The sequence below is a fragment of the Panthera leo genome, chromosome A1 (assembly GCF_018350215.1).
Source record: "Panthera leo isolate Ple1 chromosome A1, P.leo_Ple1_pat1.1, whole genome shotgun sequence".
Lineage (NCBI taxonomy): Eukaryota > Metazoa > Chordata > Mammalia > Carnivora > Felidae > Panthera > Panthera leo.
The window spans coordinates 230,023,049-230,035,886 of NC_056679.1; the positions used below are offsets into that span (position 1 = coordinate 230,023,049).

The following is a 12,838-nucleotide window of genomic DNA, read 5'->3' on the forward strand; positions in this document are numbered from 1 at the left end:
TAGTTTGTAGCAGATGTATTACTGTACTATCTGTTCTTTTGAAAATATGTGTGGCTACCTAAAATTTTATGTCAAATTTATTAACTACTTAATGCACATTAAATCAAATGCTTGATCTTGCCAAGAAAAACTAAGCTAACTCAAAAGGAATCCCATTGACGATTGTCTTCAGAGCCGTGAAGGGAGTGCTAACACGTTTCAAGGTTTGCTTGACAGCCTCTATGGGTTGTGATAAAGGAAAGATAAAGAGAACAGGTTAGAATCTACGAGGACGCTTTTAACCTTTGTCTGTTCCTTCTCTGCCCCATTTTTTTGTGACTCCTCTTCTCCAACGACAGCACTGACCCAGCATCAACAGGATGGATGCTCTTGAGCTGTTTCTCTGGGAGTAGAGTGGTTATTGCCAAGCTATCTTGTTTGTCTTTCACCCTATCCTTTGGATAAATAGTACCCTTTTGTGGCACGTGGGGTCACCTTTTTATCTGCGGTCTCAGAGGTTGCTTTTTTATTTCTCTGTTAAAAATGGGTTCCCTGCTACAGGAATAGAATCCATGCAATTGGCCCTGTTAGCCCCATGTCCTAGCTGGTTGAGCCGATTGACTTCATAAAACAATATTCATTTGCATGGTACAGTCAGTCTTGTGTTTTAGGGTGGACTTAAATGTCTCAGAGCATGTTTCTTAAAATTAAATAAACAACCATCTTCTTGGAGTAGCTCAGATGTGAAAAGAAGAATGGAGGAGAAAAATGTACAGTGAAAAAATATATATTAACATTGTATGAATAAACCCAACTCTTGAACTTCCTTTTATAAATTCTTTTTGTTGCTTCACTTTTCCCTCTGGAGAATCGTTTAAAGAAGAGATGATGATAACAGTAACTAATAATAGTCAGAAAATAATAAAGAAGGCATCAGGTTCTATCACAACATTTTGGATTTTGGATTGGACCCCATCCAGTTATATTTTCTCTTGTCTGATAATTTAGCTAAATGCTGTCCTTGAATCAAACTGTTGAAACAATATATTAGAAAACCACTGTGACCTTGTAAATTCTCCATTTAAGCCCAAATTAAAAATGTGTATATTAATAAAATCATGTGACACTTTAAGTCATTTTTTTCACAATCTTCATAAACATGTAACTTCAGTTGATACATTTAAGGTTTTATATGTATAGGGTGTGTGTGTTCAGCATACATACATACGTGTATACATACACGCACCTCCAAGCCATCAACTTAAGGACGTCTTTTCAGAGTCTTTTAAGTGAATGTGCGTGTATGAAAACCAGACCGGCTATTTGTGAAATAGTTCCGTGTAAACTCAAGTACATTTCATAAATGGGTTAAGCGTGTGTTAACACTGTGGTAGGATTTCTCTCTCATGTTCTCCTGCCTTCTCCTTGTTCAGAGAATTTGGATGGAGAGACCCAGAGCTACCGGAAGTGATCCAGATGTTACAACACCAGTTTCCTTCAGTCCAGTCTAATGCTGCAGCCTACTTACAGCACCTCTGTTTCGGAGACAATAAAATTAAAGCCGAGGTAAGCGCTGCTTGGATTCTTAAGCGACTGGTGGTAAATTCGTCGGCACCGAGGTCTATAGAGTAGTGTTGAAAGGGGAAAGGAATAGGAAAACCAAAGTGAGGTTTCCAAAATTTAGATCCATATGTAAGACCGAAATGGCACCTTCTGATTAACTGGCGTGTGTATGCATAGTCTTCTTTTTTAATATTTGGATACTGAGAAGTAGATGACCAAAGATACCTGCTAGTATTAACACAGGCAAAATGGTCAAACGCTGGACTTTTCATGAGATTTGCCTTCCTCTTCCCAATATCATCCCTGGAGTTATCTCTGCCTCTAAATCTTCAAGAAATAAAAAGCATCGTACGTTGTCTCCTCAACTTACAAGATTACTGCAGTCACCTATGACATCATCTCTCCTTTCTGGAAAACTCACTTACAGGATGAGAACTCTAGGCAATAGATAAGCTTTGTGTTACAATCAAGGATTTTGAGCCATTTACAGAATTACTAGGGAATATAACACGGGTGGATGTGGTCCAGGAAAGAATATATTGTCTGCACCCATTATGTAAACAATTGTCAACATGCTTTGTGTTCTTGGACTACTTTGTATATACACTGTGCTGCGTGATATTTCTAGAAAATCACAGTGGTCGGCGTAGCTCACTCTGATTTTTTAGACAAGGGACAAGTATTTGCATTAAGCTGCTGAGTAATCAAATGTTTTAAAACAATTTGGTAAGCTATAAAGAGTCATCTCCCTAGCATGGGAGCAGTTCTGGGGATCAGTCAAAATCGGTTTCAGAGTGGAAACAAGAAATTTAGAGATATAATTGCAATTTATTGTAGATTTTGCTTGCTTGCATTAGGATGGATATAGCCTAATGGCTTTTCATCATTTCTTTCTATCTTCCACTGAGACTCAGAGGACTTAGCAGAAAGGTCACGTGTCTTTGTGGATTGAATAAAGGGCAGTGGTTCTCAGCCAGGTGTGATTTTTGCCTCCCAAGAGATAGTTGACAACATCTGGAGACACTTGTGGTTGTCACAATTGGAGAGGACCGTGGCGGTGCTATCAGCATGTTATGGGTAGGGTTAGGGATGCTGCAGAACTTCCTAAAATGCACATGCACCGGGCAGCAACCACAGCAAAGAGTTATCCAGTCCCAAATGTCAACAGTGGTGTCAACAGTCACATAAAGAAAAATATTGTTCATCCAGATAAGTTTAAAAATGCCAAAAATACTATTAAAATTATATAAAATGATCTACAAATAAAGCAAAGTTAAATTTGAGTTCTGTCCCCGATGGAAATTCTCTCAATCCTTCTATGCCTTTAATAGAAAACCAAAGAGTCACTCAAAATGAAGGACAGATTTCTGATTAGGGGATTACAGCCCATCATTTGTTTCAAGGTCACCACTTTGAGGGCTTCTTTAAAGGCCAGGGAAGCATTTTATTCCGTTGTTCACATAAGGTTGGATCAGGGGTGTTGTGATGCACGCCCCCAAAAGCAGGAGTGTGGTTCCGATCTGAGGATTGATGACGCCCTGTGATACACCTGGAGGGTACGGAAAGTTGGGTGACTCACATAACGAGGCTTATTGGGATGGTCGGCATGGCTCCTAAGTGGGACTGAAAACGTCTTGAGAGTAGGAAAGGGGGTTGGCTTGAGTTTTTGTGGTGATTATGGGGTGGAGCCAGTGTGAGGGTTCTCAGGTGTGGACAGGGGCTGGCGTGATTTGAACTTCCTGCTGATGCCAAAAGAGGAGGCATCCAAGCTTTCATATCACCTTGCTCAGAGGTGGGCAGAGCAGGAGAGGGAGGCTTGAAAGCAGTCAGAAGCCAGACATCCAAAAGCGGAGTCTGAACCTTTATTATAAAGGGTCGTGTGGTCAGTACAGACAGCATGGCCTGGGGAAGTGTGAAGTCACTGGTCCCACTGGCTCTGTCTGAGAGCTCCTTGGACTGGCCAAAGCCTCTCAACAGCAGTGACTGCTGGCAGCTGGCCACAGACTTGGGTGTGGCCCCATCAGACGCACCTCTCGGCCCCGCGGTGGATCCGAGGTGGCACGATGTCGGGGGCGTGGGGGGCGGGGGACCGGGACACGCGTCGGCGTCCAATAGACACATCCATCTCCCAGTGCTGCTTCCCTGCTCACCAGCTGTGCCTCCTGGAACAAGCCGATTGTCCTTCAGCCCTTAAAATAGAGACGCCGTACTCTGGAGTCTGTGTGGGGCTAAGTGACTTAATGTATGCTGGCCGCTTAGTGGTAACATATTCATTCATTCATATTCTTTTTTGGCCAGGAACAGTTAGAACATTCAAGTTACTTTATTTTATCTTTTTGATGTTCATTTTAAGTTATTTTACTCTATTTAAAATACAAGTTATTTTATCGTATGTATATATATATATGTCTGCATGTGTACGTGTGCTTATTTTCCTAATTTGCCGTGGGTGCCTGTGTCCCCTCTCACTGCCTGGAGATCTTCCAGCAACTGGCTCTCGGAGGAGGGGCTCATCTGGTGGGTGTCAGTGCTCCACTGCACCCCCAAAGATTCCAGATGTGGCCAGGACCTCAGGGTAACGTTGGCCAGGTCCCCGGGAGCCTGGGATGGGGAGGAAGGGAAGAGTGGTGTAGGACCGAGGGCACAGTCTGCCACCACGGTGGACAGGGACAGTGCACGTGCCTAAATAAAACCCAGAGTGAGCCATCTGAGTTTCCCTGTCTCGCTCCTTCACTCACGTGGGGAGCACACATACGTACACACACACACACGCACACACACACTGAACCTCTGGAAGGGATTTTGCACAGTTCTGTTTTGCTCCCTCATCCTAACTCAGGGCCCAAGCCAATAGTAATGGTTCTCCCTTCGTGACGGATGGCTGCCTGTCATGTTCTCATACACAAGTATTGATTTTTGTAATTACCTGTTGTTCAAATACTAATCCTGCAGGCACTCGCCTTTCCAACGTACTCAGTCCCCCAGTCTTTCTATTGCATTTTATTGAATTAATTTAGCCCTTCAGTCTGCATTTCATTATTAGTATTGACTTTGCTCACACAATGGATAGACCATTGAGCAAAAGGCAGAATTAAATCTCCTATATGGGGAGGGTCATAAATCATGCCTTTCTCATTCCTCATTCCAGTGCTTGGTACAGTTTTGGTGTAATGAAGCCAAGAAGCTCAGTGCTGTTCAAAATGATGCCGGATATTATAGGCACAAAGTTGAGAATTTGCTTCCATAAATCAGCAGATGAAAGCCCCGTTTCTAACTTTTCCTCCTGGTCTGGTGACCGGTGGATTTGCTGGATTGGTGGCAGCCTCCCAGGAGGGGGTGGCGCCCCGGGGAAGGAGCTGGGGAGGGCGGCTGGCAACCACCAGGGACCGAGCTGGAGTCTGCGGGCCAGTGGGGGACCCGGCTTAGAGCGTTCAGTTACAAATGAGACAGGAGGGTGCTCCACAAACAAGACCTCAGATCAGAACAGAAGTGGTTGAGGAACAACTAAAGAGACCTGGGAAGGAAAAAGAGTAAGAATAGATAGGGTCTGGGCTGTTGCCACAAACACACTGAGTTTGCGCAGCTCGTTTTCACAGACCGATGAACATCTGATACGTCGCTGCCCTCCTGCTTCAGGGCAGGGGTATCAGTGACACCGACGGGTGTCAGTACTATTTGAACTGTGTCTGGTGTACATTGTCTCCTAGATCGTTGGGACTGTCACAGTAAATTGAGCTGTACATAATCTCTGGAGTTGTTTGACGTGAAAACTTGCTCATGTGTGTGTATCACCGGCATCTTTTAGGAGGTACCCGGGTGATAATCTTTTAGTATTTTTCATAAATACTTTCTTCATTCCTTCTGGGCGCTCCCCAGTTAAGAATATTAAGATTATCCATCGACTCGGGGATAATACTAGGTGCCTCTCATGGATTCTAATGATTTGAGTTTTTTTATGTTGCCCCTCCTGCTTTGTCCCCCTGTTTCTGCCCATGCACACGTTAGGACAGGTAGGTGCCCACGTAGGCACCCCATACTTGCACGTGGACAATCATGCACCAAAAATGAGCATAATATGTATGATGTAGGGCAGCGTTCAAGATAATATGTCTCCTAGAAATTAAAAAAAATCTATTTTCACAGTTTCAAGTGAGAAGGACTCTTCTTAAAATTAAAAAACATTAGCTGTTTTAATTTATGATGAACTAAGGAATTAAATTTAGTGGAAGTTTAAAATTAATAAGTATTTAAGTGTTAAAATAATTTTAAGATGTATTTTCTTCTAAACATGGGACCATTCCTTTAAACAACATACCTTTTAAACAAAACTGGAGCTGTATTAGTAGAACTTTGTTATTAACTGACCGTATTCATTTCTTTGTGATGGAAATGGCCGCTGACCACTGCTAATGAAGATTTTTAGGGTTTTGACCTGGTCACCTCTTTTTTTAAATTTTTTTTTTAATTTTAGTTATTTTTGAGAAAGAGAGACAGAGTGTGAGCAGGGGAGGGGCAGAGAGAGAGAGAGAGACAGAGACAGAGACAGAGACAGAGACAGAAAGAGAGAGACAGAGAATCTGAAGCAGGCTCCAGGCTCTGAGCTGTCAGCACAGAGCCCAACATGGGGCTTGAACCCACAAACCGTGAGATCATGACCTGAACTGAAGTCAGATGCTTAACTGACTAAGCCACCCAGGCGCCCCTGGTCACCTCTTTTTATATGAGAATTTAGCTTCAGCTATCAAATCTGCACCCCAAGTATTTGAAGATCTTGCATATTAAACACACATTTTGATAATAAACATGATTGCTCTAGGAAAACAGTGCTGATTTTACTTTCCTAATTCCCAACACACCTCTGGGAAGTTGCCTTAGCATCCTGGCTCCAATCAAGTATTTTTTGGTGTTGTTTTTAAAGAAATGGCATTTTCAGTTCTAGTGGGAAAAAAAAAGTTTATCAAAGCCTATTTTAGGTTGGTAGGGGAATTGAATATTAATAATATATAGATCCTATTTTTAAGGAACCCACAACCTACCAGACAAACAGCATACAGACCAGGTAATATGGCACCGTGTGTTAAGCACAGTGGTGACACAAATCCCCAGCCTGTGAGCGTGTTTACCAAATGCTCAAAAGCCAGCCTGTGGAGTCAGAGAAAACTGCCTGCTTCCTAAAGTGATTACACTGAATTTTAAATTAGAAGTTGCAAGAAGAATATAGCCTAAGCCATACCCACTTAGAATTAATGGGAAGACGGCTTGGATTTGGGGATATCAGTCCTTTGGAGTGTGTGTGTGTATGTGTGTGTGTGTGTGTGTGTGTGTGTGTGTGTGTGTATGCATGTGTGTGCACACACACATGCATACACATATCCATGTAGTTTCAATGTGTTTGTACCATTTACAATAACCTGTTTTTCCAAATTGGCACCATCTTTCTTGAGTGATGATAACATAGAAATTGGTTTCAAAAAAAGAAAGAAAGAAATTGGTTTCTGTGTATACCCATACCATCCCCCTCCCCCGTAATTTTTATTTTATTTAGAGTGATTTAGAACATTCCGTATGTTAAAAAAATTGACTTGTTCCTGTCTACTACACTTAAAGACCTTCATCATTTCTATTTTATCCTGGTTCTTTCTACCTCATATAGTTCGAGAGGAGGTGCAATCCATCTTTTCAGTTGATTACCTTTGAGCCATTTCTTGTCTTCTTCATCATAAATTGTTCTGCATTTGTAAAGAAAGAGCCTCTATGAGTTGCTAGATGTGAGTCGAGAGTATACCACTGAGTTACAAACACAGGCTCTGGAGCCAGGCTGCCTGCCCTTGAGCCCTGACTCTCCTGCTTTCTAGCTCTGGGATCTTGGGCAAGTTTCTGTACCTCTCTGAGCATCAGACTCCCAGACCATCAAATGGCACGGAGAATGCACATCACTGCAGCGAGGAGGCGCATAGACCGCCAGCCAGCATAAGTGCTTAAGGAAAGTGGGTTATTGTTAGTATATGTTGAAAATATAAACTAAGGAAGTCTCTTCCAAACTGTTAAATGTAAAACCAGTCTCCTCGTGTTAGAGACAGAATGGTTTATATATTCTGCTTTACTTGTATTTTTACCATTCACATTTTGAAATCTACTGTTGTCAACTAAAGAAATGGAAAGCACATGTTGTGTGTGGCTGTATGCCAAGCCACTGTTGAAATGAGTGGATTCAACCACGGGGCCTTTAGGAAGTTAGAATCAAAGAACCATTTTCGCGTGGCAACATAAAACAACACACAAACGGGTCCGAATGCTTCACACACTGATACTGTGTGGAGGTGGAACTCAGGAGTACGTGCATTCGGCAGATATTCCCCGATCGGCTGTAAAGTTCCAGGTTCTGTTCTTGGCCCTGACATCCCAGCAGTGAACACACTAGACTCAGGTGAGCCACTGGGAGGCAAGAGTGAACAAAGATGGAAATCTAGGACGTGTGAGATGGTGTCATGAAGAAAACACAGCATAGGAACTAGGGTAAGGGGTGAGGGCATGTGGAGGCAGGGATCACTGCAGTCTTACAGAAGGTGATCGGGAAGGTCATCTCTGAGAAGCGGTGCTGGAGCAGTGCCTGAAGGCTGAGAGAGAGAGAGAGAGAGAGAGAACCATGGAGTCAGCTCTCTGAGCAGGAGTGTTCCATGCAGAAACCAGATAAGCCCAAGACAGGAGTGTGCTTGTTTGTGGACTTTCTTGTGGCTGCTGTAACAAAGTACCACAAACAGGGTGACTTAAAACAACAGAAGTCCAAGATCAAGGTGTCGGCAGGGCCAGGCTTCCTCTGAGACTCTGGGTAGAATGAAGAACCCTTGCCTCTTCCAGCTTCTGGTGGTGGCCCTCAATCCTTGCAATTCCTCGGCTTCTGGCTACATCCCTACAATCTGTGCCTTTGACATCCCAGGGCCTTCTCTGTATGTGAATCTGTGTGTTTCTTCCCCTCTCTTATAAGGGTAGCAGTCATATTAGATTAGGGCCCACCCTGATGATCTCATCTCAACTTGATTACATCTGCAAAGACCCTGTTTCCCGCTAAGTCACATTAGTCGGGATTAACCTATCTTTTGGCTGGCACAATTCAACTTATAATGAGGAGCAGCCAGAAGTGTGCTTGGAACCTAGAGAGAGGGCTAGAAGATGAGATCAGAGAGGTAACTCAGTCCAGGGCTGCATCACATAGGTCTGGCAAGCTGAAGGTCTTACCGTCGATGAAGAGAAATCCGGGGCCTGCTTTTTGGCAGAGTGGTTGAGAAAGTAGTGCATTTCAAGAAAGAATGCTTGGAGATTTTTGGAATCCATTAAATGGCCACAGGAGAGGGTAGCTGGTGATAGGAAAGATCGGGAGAAGGTGAGTGCATAAATGAGGTGGGTAGGATTGCCCCGGCCCATGTAAAAGGGTGTGCTTGTAAGAGGCAGTCAGAAAAGGAGGAAGGTAACCTCAGGTGGCCTCTTGGAGTGACCGCAAAGTGGTTAAGAAAGTGTGATAAAAACAGAGTGACTTACTAGATCTGAAAGAAGTCTGGGTAGCTTCTGAGAGGACTCTAGTGTCAAGGACAAAGACTTAGAATCGCAGTGAGTGGGAGGGGTGGAGGGGGCGGACCGTGACCTTCCAGGACAATAGTATGAGAAGTGGCCCGGAGGCAGAAGGGGGAGCATGAGGAGTGGGTGACTGGGAAAGTAGTAGTGTCCTATGCACGCAGCCGGCAGGAAACAGCTGAGTGACAGGTGGTGGGTCTGCATAAAGAAGAAGGGAGACACAGTGACCCTAACACACGGAGCTGTAAGACCCGTTTCCAGAGTGATCCATGATCTCGTTGCATTTAAATACCACCATGGCGGAAGGAGAGAGTACAGAGTGTGATAAGGGCTGGGCGCACTGGTCAGAAGACGGAGATTGGCTCTGGGTCATGGGGAGGAGTTGGCTCCGTGGAGAAGTTCAGGCTTCCCAGGGATTTCAGCGCTTGTGGACACAGGAGAGGCGGTATAGGACCCATGCCGAGCACCGCTGCGCCCGGAAGCTGGGACTGAATGAATGAAGACAGCCCAACATACATGTTTTTCGTTTTCACGAAGGCTTGGTCTTTCACACATGACAAGGGATAGAAGAGGGGGAATCGTGAGTTTTTGGACCAGTGCTTCCAGCAGAAAGGCCCATGGGTCATCCTCAGTGGCATAGATGGCAAGTAGACAGTATTGCTAACAGGCTGGGGCAGAACTACAGCTAAGAAGGACAGATACGATCGCACAGACGTTTGCATCCAGCTGGTGGCCATGCCCCCGTGCTGGGGGCGCTGAGTCAGAATCGCGGCCTTTTGGAAATGTGGGGAGAAGCAGAGACAAAGGCATCCAGAGGCACCAAATAGTGGCGGTGCAGTGGCCTTCCATACTTAAGGGCAAATAGGACCTGAGGAAATGGCCAGGATGTCTGGGGCTCGATGGCCCTCTGTCCGTCCCTGCCACATAGCTTCCGTCCACGTCCTGTGCTTCTGCCTCTCTGCCCTGCTGGTTCCATCTCTTGCCCCTTTGAGCTCTTCTCACTCCTCCTAAATTTGCGCCTGTCACAGCCCCCATCACCCATCCAGAGGTTTGTCCTGGCCTTGGTGACTTTTTCCAAGTGCTGAGGAGACCGAGGGCTTCTCTGGCCCAAGGTTTCTCCTCCCCGGTGTCAAGGGATCAGACATCAGTGTGACAGTTCTGTGTGACTCACCTGATAAGTGCCTTCTGCTGGCCCCAGGGGTCACCGAATAGACACAGCAGCAGGGATGGTCCCCCATTAGGAAGTAAGTCGATCTTTACCAGAATCCAGTTCAAAGAGGGCCCAGTTCTTGACAGGAAACTCCTGCAGTAGACACAAAACTGGTTTGATGGCCTCTTCCATTAAGAAGTTGAACAAAAGGGGTACCTGGGTGGCTCAGTCAGTTGAGCATCCCACTTTGGCTCAGGTCATGATCTCATGGTTTGTGGGTTCGAGCCCCGCATCGGGCTCTGTGCTGACAGCTCAGAGCCTGGAGCCTGCTTCGGATTCTGTGTGTGTATCTCCCTCTCTCTCTGCCCCTCCCCCCCACACACTCTGTCTCTCTCTGCCTCTCAAAAATAAATAAAACTAATAAATTTTTTTTTCAGTTTAACAAGAGACCTGGGAAAGAGAAGCAAAGCATGTTGGGAAAAGACTGGACATAGGACGGGAACAGCCCATAGTTTGTAGGTGGCAGTGAAAACTGAAGACTCACGTCTCATTTCCAGACTGGCTATCAGCTTGGCTTCAAAGCTGGTGACTTATCTGGTGCCACCAGAGCACAAGGTGGGAGAGAGCACAGAGGGTCAGTCAGATCTAAGGAGCAAGGATTGTGTTTCCTCTAGTTTAAGGTCCCTTCAAGGAAGGCCAACTATGGCAGGAGAGAAGAGACAGCACGCGGTGAAGGAAGGCATGGGCATCAGAGGTGCAGTGGGGGACAGAGCCACCTGCCACACACGGTCTATAGCTGTGGGCCACACAGACGGAGACCAACGTTCAGAGACAGCCTTGGGCACCTGGGTGGCTCAGTCCGTTAAGTATCCAACTTAGGCTCAGGTCATGATCTCATGGTTCAGTTCGTGAGTTCGAGCCCTGCATCGGGCTCCACGCTGGCAGTACGGAGCCTGCTTGGGATTCCCCTTCTCTCCTCTCTCTCTGCCCCTCCCCCACTCACGCTTTTTCTCTCTCAGAATAAATAAATAAAACTTAAAAAAAAAAGATGGCCTTGGGGTCTGCCTTTATGTGAAGAAACCTCTCTTCTCCCCCTCTTCCCCGCCAACAAAACTGGAAGAAAAAGGTGGCAGGTGGCAGGTGGGAAGCTTGCTCCCCGCACCCGGGGAAGCTGGTAACTTGTCCAGTCCTCAGGGAGGGTGGGATATCGGAGGAGGGGGAGGGAGCCAAGACCGAAGTTGTAAGTTGGATAGACTTCATTCTTTGAAACTGGAATGAGACTATTTTCATAACCAAAAGTGAATGAAAGTTAAGGAATCAGACTGATGTGTTGAAATGTAACCAGCCTACAGTGAGAGTCCTAATTAAAACCACCAGGTACAGAAGGTTCTCTTTTCAAGACAGTGATGAGTCAGAGAGCTGTCTGCAAAGCTGGGTCATGACTCGGGAACAGTGATGCAGCAGGTATTTTTTTTTTTTTCTAATCTCTGACAGTTCCTTGCTGCGTTTGCTAAAATTTGCTCTAGGTTATTTTAACTTTGTTTCTTCTTTGGGCCATGCTCTTCTTCTATTTTAATGGGTTGTCTTTGTACCTGCCCACCCCAGGGATGGTTTGTATCCTTCCCAGTAATTAACAAAAGAAACAAATGACCCATCCGAATGTCAGTCGATTCCTGTATGTATCACAGGTAGGAGCCAGGCTCTAACCAGAGGCCTCTCGCCAATGATTTTTCTCTCGGCAAATGTCTGAATGGGATCTCCTGCATCATAAGTTAGAAAAGAAGATCTGTAACTAAAGAACCAATCCTTCCTTCAGGGGCATAGACCAGCTTTATGTCCAACATCAACCTCAGCTGACCTTTATGGTAGCGTCCTTTTCTTCACTCCTGGGAGAGGTCACAGAAGAACCTTGACCTCTGTCCTCCTGCTGACACTTGGCTCCTGAGGGCTGCCGACTTGCCAACATTGGCTTTGTTTCCTATTGAGCAATCTCTCAACTGTTGAACCAAGGAGGAGGCGTGTTGTTGGCCTGTCATCCTTTTGATCTTTCCCTTCCAGTCTCCAGGTTTTCCTGGCACACAGACTAGAGAGAACGTTTTGTCAGGATGCTGATACAAACGACACGAGAACCCTCCACGCCAGGTCTCTGCACACGTGGCTTAGAGCGTGCACTCCTTCTCCCTCCCCAGATTCCATTGCAGTTCGGTGCTTTCCTTTATTTCAGCAACCTCTGTTCTGTTAATCCACCGTAAGTAAACGATCTTGCACGTGCCCTTTTTTGAGCCTCTGACTACTTACTTCTCCAGCTTCACCAAGGCTATTTCTCCATTTCATTCTGAATCCAGAGTTTGGATCTCCTCATACTGATGGTGCTTGCGAATGCGTTAGCGACCTGCTCTCTGCACACTTGGATGCACCATCTTGGAAACCTTTAACATGGCGGGAGTCAGATCCCATGGAGGACAAGAGCCCCCCCTGACTTCAACTGTTGCCTCAGTTGACGAGAGTGTATGCAAATTTCTAATCCCCCATATTTCAGCCACTCAAAATCAGATTCTTATCGGAAGAAATGTGTCT

The 12,838-nt window shown here is 45.4% G+C and overlaps 1 protein-coding gene across 4 annotated transcripts in view; it reads left to right on the forward strand.

The window, feature by feature from the left end:
• Nucleotides 1-12,838, forward strand: part of CTNND2 (catenin delta 2) — a 925,778-nt gene that overhangs the window by 673,214 nt on the left and 239,726 nt on the right. For all 4 annotated transcript variants that reach the window (XM_042953082.1, XM_042953076.1, XM_042953088.1 and 1 more), the window contains one exon: nt 1,413-1,545. In XM_042953082.1, the coding sequence (XP_042809016.1) occupies nt 1,413-1,545 (133 nt within the window). The remainder of the gene's footprint in view (nt 1-1,412; nt 1,546-12,838) is intronic.